Consider the following 6952-nt stretch of genomic DNA (forward strand, 5'->3'; position numbering starts at 1 on the left):
ACTGAACCCCTTAAAAGGGTTAGGGCAGAGAATCCAGTGGAGAGAGGGAACGGCCTGGCAGAGACAGCAAGGGCGGTTCGTTGCTCCAGAGCCTTCTCGTTCACCTTCACACTCCCTGGGCCAGGCTACACTCAATCATATGACCTACTGAAGAGATAAGTCTTCAGTAAAGACTTAAAGTTGAGACCGAGTCTGCGTCTCTCACATGGGTAGGCAGACTGTTCCATAAAAATGGAGATCTATAGGAGACCTGCCTCCTGTTTGCTTAGAAATTCTAGGGACAATTAGGAGGCCTGCGTCTTGTGACCGTAGCGTACGTATTGGTATGTACGGCAGGACCAACTCGGAAAGATAGGTAGGAGCAAGCCATGTAACGCTTTATAGATTGGGTGCCGGCTTTCGGATGGGACGTTAAACGGGTGTCCTGACTCTCTGAGGTCATTAAAGATCCCATGCACTTATCGTAAGAGTAGGGGTGTTAACCCGGGTGTCCTGGCTAAATTTCCAATCTGGCCCTCAACCATCACGGTCACCTAATAATTCCCAGTTTACAATTGGCTCATTCATCCCCCTCCTCTCCCCTGTAACTATTCCCCAGGTCGTTGCTGCAAATGAGACAGTTCTCAGTCAACTTACCTGGTAAAATAACGGTAAAATAAATAAATAAATAAATAGGTTAACAGTAAAACCTTGAAATCACCCTTGCCTTAACAGGAAGCCAGTTAGGGAAGCTAGCACTGGAGTAATATGATCAAATTTCTTGGTTCTAGTCGGAGATTCTAGCAGCCGTATTTAGCACTAACTGAAGTTTATTTAGTGCTTTATCCGGGTAGCCGGAAAGTAGAGCATTGCAGTAGTCTAACCTAGAAGTAACAAATGCATGGATTAATTTTTCTGCATCATTTTTGGACAGAAAATTTCTGATTTTTGCAATGTTACGTAGATGGAAAAAAGCTGTCCTTGAAACAGTCTTGATATGTTCGTCAAAAGAGAGATCAGGGTCAAGAGTAACGCCGAGGTCCTTCACAGTTTTATTTGAGACGACTTTACAACCATCAAGATGAATTGTCAGATTTAACAGAAGATCTCTTTGTTTCTTGGGACCTAGAACAAGCATTTAAATGTAGGTGTAGATCAGTGGCAGTCATTCATATTCTATTCACCCAGTTCAATGTAACATCCATAGGTTTAGGCTACTACATGATACTAGAATTTTCCCTATACCCATCATGAGGTTGCTACAACCTCGCCTATGAATGAAAGTTTACAACGTAGGTGACAGACAGTGACACATTCAATTCCATCTTACACACTCTTACATCTAGCTGATATAGGGTGCAATCATTAGTCTAACAGTTGCAAACAAATTTCCGTTGGACAAACTCAGGTATGTTAATCCCTTTTCGTTCCATTCGCTTCCATTTAAGAAACGTTTTTCAACAGAATCAACTTCAGTGAGTTCAAGACAACTGGGAACTCAGAAAAAAAAGAGCTCCAACTGCGAAAATAAGTTTTGAACGGTCATCCGACTCAGGAACACGGGCCTCTTTCTAGAGCTCTGACCAGAAGATCGCTGACGTCATGATTCGACCTTGTTTTTTCCCCCTGAGTTCCCAGTTGTCTTGAAAGCACCATAAATCCAGAGAATGCTGGACTTTGGTGACAAAATGTGCCCACAAGAAGGACTGCCGCACCACTTCCTGTTCAAGTGAGCAGAGCACAACAAGGTGAGTCCAAAAATGTATTGTATGCTGCTTCATAAATGGTGTAAAATGCCAGGGAGATATGTATACTGTAGCTAAGAAAGTAATACTAAGTGTATGTTGTGTACTAAGCTGTTAGTAGCCCATGTGTCTCACCCTAATAATTTGGTCCCTTTCCCCCTCATAACTTAGCCTACTGTTCTGACTTGGTGGTTAGAGATAACCTGTTTTCAGAGAAATGTCAACATAGAATATTGTAAGAGCTTTCATTGTCTGCTTATATGCCCCCTTTGTTAATCCTACGGTTCTGACTTGGTGTACAGGGAGAATACTGTAAGAATGGCCCATGTTCTGAATTCTGTAGCTGTACATTTCAGAAGTGCTGAACAAATAGTTATATTGACTACATCCGTCTTAGCTCTGTCAGTGTCTTAATCGAAATTACAGATTACCCCTTATCCGCTCATCGTTCCCTCATGCCATAGTTTGTACATCTCAACTGTCAGTAGAAATCACATTTGTTTAAGCAAGTCAGCCATATCAGCTATGTTTTAAAGGCAGTAAATGAGGCTGAATGAACTGTTTCGCTGCCAGACAAGGCTCCACTGATAGCCAGGTGTAGCAGTGGTAAGGATTCACTCCATGGTGCTGAAAGGAAAGCTCTGCTGTTGGGACAGCTTAACGTAGGCCCTGACAGTTTGTGGGTAACGTTTGTCACGGTTGCAGTGAAATGAATGTATTGTTGAGGGATGTTTTACATTGTGTAGTGGCTTTGCTGGCATGCATCGACAACAACAAAATGAGTTTGTCCCACCAAGATTTACATGCTAAAAATCGCCACTGACCCTAGCAATAAATTAGTAAAACCAAACGCTTACCTTGACTTGGAAGAGTTCCAGTGTTGGATAGTCATAGCCAGCTAGCTAACATAGAATCTCTCCGTTTGAGCCGGGTGTTTGAGTAGGCTAAACTAGACAGCTTCATTTGCTAGCTAAGTGAAAAAAATTATGAACTATAGCTATCTCTCTCTCTCTTTCTTGCTCCTCCTTCATTTGTGAAGAAATTCATTTGTTCAAAACTGTTTTCTCTCTCTCTTTAAGTCAACTACTCACCACATTTTAGCACTACAGTGCTAGCTAGCTGTAGCTTATGCTTTCAGTACTAGATTCATTCTCTGATCCTTTGATTGGGTGGACAACATGTCAGTTGATGCTGCAAGAGCTCTGATAGGCTGGAGGATGTACTCTGGAAGTTGTCATAATTACTGTGTAAGTCTAAGGAAGGGGGTGAGAATCATGAGCCTCCTAGGTTTTGTATTGAAGTCAATGTACCCAGAGGAGGATGGAAGCTAACTGTCCTCCAGTTAGACCTTGGCTCTACCCTACAGAGTGCTGTTGAGGCTGCTGTAGACCTTCAGTGAAAAACAGTGTGTTTTAATCAATTATTTGGTGACGTGAATATATGTTGTGTAGTTTTATCTAAAATGTATAACTTTTTAAATGTTTCACTATTTTTATGAAATTCACAGGAGCATGGTCCTCCCCTTCCTCTGAGGAGCCTTCACTGACACGGGCTGCCTCTGAAATGAGGCGGGTCCTCCCCTTCCTCCTCTGAAATGAGGCGGGTCCTCCCCTTCCTCCTCTGAAATGAGGCGGGTCCTCCCCTTCCTCCTCTGAAATGAGGATGGTCCTCCCCTTCCTCCTCTGAAATGAGGATGGTCCTCCCCTTCNGTCTCAGACAGGACGTCTCAGACAGTCAGTCAAGAGCTTGTAATGCCACCACTAATTGTGGGTAGAACCTAACCTTTTTCATTTCTCTTCTAGAGCCCATCATTGTTTGCCCTGACTTGCCCTGCGTAACAGGTACGTTTTACTTGCTACTGTATACTCTACTGTCATTGCAAAAGATTAGTCCTTCATCCGAGTTATACTGTCTGACAATATACAAATCGGTAAATTTGTACTACATTATACAGTTATGATAAGGTTTCAAACGAAAATATATGACTTTGCCTTCATCAGAACCAGAGGTGGCACAGTGTATTGACAGACCTGTAGATCTGGTGTTCCTTCTGGACGGTTCTGAGCGTCTCGGTCATGAGAACTTCAACCAAGTCCGTGACTTCGTCCAGCACTTGGCGAACCACCTGACGCTGGCGCACAACAAGAACGACGGCCAGGGAGCCCGCATGGCGCTGCTGCAGTACGGAGGAGAAGATGAGCATCACCTGGCCTTTCATATGACCCACGACCTTCCGTCCATCCTAGAGGGTCTGGCCAGTATGGACTATCATGACATGTCTTCTTCTACGGTGGGGGCGGCCATCTCACACACCGTAGACCACGTCCTGACGCGGCTCAACGCCCGCCAGACCAGACGCCACGCCGAGCTCAACTTCGTCTTCATCACTGACGGCGTCACCGGGAGGAAGGGGCTGGAGGAGGGGGTCGACGCCATGCGAAACAACCAGGCAGTCTCCACGGTGATCGCCATGGGGACCGACGTGGAACAGGAAGTGTTGGAGAAGCTGGCCTTAAAGGACCAGTACGCCATCTTTAAAGGAACAGACTTCTCTGAGCTCAACAAGCACAGCTTCCTAGATCGGTTCCTTCAGTGGGTCTGTTAGAGGGGAAATTTTGATTTGGACTGTCACGTTTATGGATTTCACCGTTTTAAAAGGATTGAGGTCAAGTTAATGTTGATAATTAATGGATTAGGGTTAGTTTGAGGGTCAGGGTGTAAAGGGTTGTTTTAAAGATTAGTGTAAAGGTTGTTTAAGGATTAGTATAAGGGTGTACACTTCCCTCATTGAGATCATCCATGTCTGCATTGATTTACCATCAAGTGAAAGCTCAAGCATAAGCAATAGTCAATACAAGATCAGTCACAGGGCTGTTTGTTTGTGTTTCAATGGATTTTGCTAAATATTGTATTAATTACGTACAAACTGGATATGTTTTATAAGAATTCATTAAAGAATTGTAAGTACTGTTCAGCAAACATACCCATTTAGAGTGATTTACGGCTGAATCTGTACTGTTTGGTCACGTTTACATTCTTCTCCTTCTTCCTCCTCCTCCTTGTCTTCTACCTCACATCCTGTCCGTCTGGACAGGTAGAGAAGAAGAACCATGTTAGATCTCCAGCATCACACCACACACAAGTGAGGTAGAGCGCCCATACAATACTGCAGCAAAAGGTGACACCTCTCCCCTTCTATAGTGTCATCCTTCTGTCCATCCTTCTGTCCCTCTCCCCTTCTATGGTCATCCTTCTGTCCATCCTTCTGTCCCTCTCTGCTTCTATAGTGTCATCCTTCTGTCCATCCTTCTGTCCCTCTCTGCCTCTATAGTGTCATCCTTCTGTCCCTCTCTGCCTCTATAGTGTCATCCTTCTGTCCCTCTCCCCTTCTAGTGTCATCCTTCTGTGGCTTCTTCAGCCAATCAGATGGTTCAGCAGCCTGGCTCAAATCATCAAATCAAATTGTATTTGTCACCGGCTTCGTGTAGACTAACAGTGAAGGTGTAGACTAACGGTGAAGGTGTAGACTAACGGTGAAGGTGTAGACTAACGGTGAAGGTGTAGACTAACAGTGAAATGCTTATTCATGGGCCCTTCCCAACAATGCAGAGAGAAAAATAGTGACAAGGGGAATAAATCCACAATGAATAACGATATCTTGGCTATATACACGGGGTACCAGGCTATATACACGGGGTACCAGGCTATATACACGGGTTACCAGGCTATATACACAGGGTACCAGGCTATATACACAGGGTACCAGGCTATATACACAGGGTACCAGTACCGAGTCGATGTGCAGGGGTACGAGGTAATAACTTGGCTATATACACAGGGTACTAGTACTGAGTCGACATGCAGGGGTATGAGGTCATTAGCCCCCTAAAGTCAATGTCCACCGCCCCAGAGGAAATCACATTTGCGTAATAAAAACATCCCCATAAAAATCCATCAGTTTATGAGAGATCTGTGTTTTCATTGGATGCGTCTCAATCCACCTCATCCGCCAATGTCGCACTTCCGCATCTGCGGTGAAAGATGTGAGACTCACGTACATGTCGTTGTTTTGCTCTAGGACGCCCACACGCCTCACAAGACTGAAGGTCTCCCGGTACCAATTGAAAAGAAATGATGGAAGTATACAGTATATCAAATAAAATGTTATTAGTCACATGAGCCGAATACAACCGGTGTAGACCTTACAGTGAAATGCTTATTTACAAGCCCTTAACCAACAATGCAGTTTAAATAAAAAAATACAGATAAGAAAAACAATAAAAGTAACAAGTAATTAAAGAGCAGCAGTAAAATAACAATAACTATATACAGGAGGGTACCGGTACAGAGTCAATATATATATAAATATATATTTTTAAATTTCATTTCACCTTTATTTAACCAGGTAGGCTAGTTGAGAACAAGTTCTCATTTATAACTGCGACCTGGCCAAGATAAAGCAAAGCAGTGCGACACATAACAACAACACAGAGTTACACATGGAGTAAAACAAACATACAGTCAATAATACAGTAGAAACATAAATATACAGCATGTGCAAATGAGGTAGGATAAGATAGGTAAGGAAATAAATAGGCCATGGTGGCAAATTAATTACAATATAGCAATTAAACACTGGAATGGTAGGATGTGCAGAAGATGAATGTGCAAGATGAGATACTGGGGTGCAAAGGAGCAAGATAAATAAATACAGTATGGGGGTGAGGTAGATTGGATGGGCTATTTACAGATGGGCTATGTACAGGTACAGTGATCTGTGAGCTGCTCTGACAGCTGCTGCTTAAAGTTAGTGAGGGAGATATGAGTCTCCAGCTTCAGAGATTTTTGCAATTCGTTCCAGTCATTGGCAGCAGAGAACTGGAAGAATTGGCTTTGGGGGTGACCAGTGAGATGAGATAAGGCAGGGCTTTACCTAGCAAAGACTTGTAGATGACCTGGAGCCAGTGGGTTTGGCGACGAATATGAAGCGAGGGCCAGCCAACGAGAGCATACAGGTCGCAGTGGTGGGTAGTATATGGGGCTTTGGTGACAAAACGGATGGCACTGTGATAGACTGCATCCAATTTATTGAGTAGAGTGTTGGAGGCTATTTTGTAGATGACATCGCCAAAGTCGAGGATCGGTAGGATGGTCAGTTTTACGAGGGTATGTTTGGCAACGTGAATGCTGCTTTGTTGTAAAATAGGAAGCCGATTCTAGATTTAATT

General features: G+C 43.6%; 1 protein-coding gene across 1 annotated transcript in view; it reads left to right on the forward strand.

Annotated features, from left to right (window-relative positions):
• LOC112077076 (collagen alpha-2(VI) chain) overlaps window positions 1–4707 on the forward strand; it is a 12187-nt gene extending 7480 nt beyond the window's left edge. The window contains exons 6-7 of the mRNA XM_024143675.2: window positions 3527–3565; window positions 3725–4707. Of these exons, the coding sequence (XP_023999443.2) occupies window positions 3527–3565; window positions 3725–4329 (644 nt within the window). The 3' untranslated portion in view covers window positions 4330–4707. The remainder of the gene's footprint in view (window positions 1–3526; window positions 3566–3724) is intronic.
• The last annotated feature ends 2245 nt before the right edge of the window (window positions 4708–6952 follow it).

The sequence above is a fragment of the Salvelinus sp. IW2-2015 genome, unplaced genomic scaffold (assembly GCF_002910315.2).
Source record: "Salvelinus sp. IW2-2015 unplaced genomic scaffold, ASM291031v2 Un_scaffold4254, whole genome shotgun sequence".
Classification (NCBI taxonomy): domain Eukaryota; kingdom Metazoa; phylum Chordata; class Actinopteri; order Salmoniformes; family Salmonidae; genus Salvelinus; species Salvelinus sp. IW2-2015.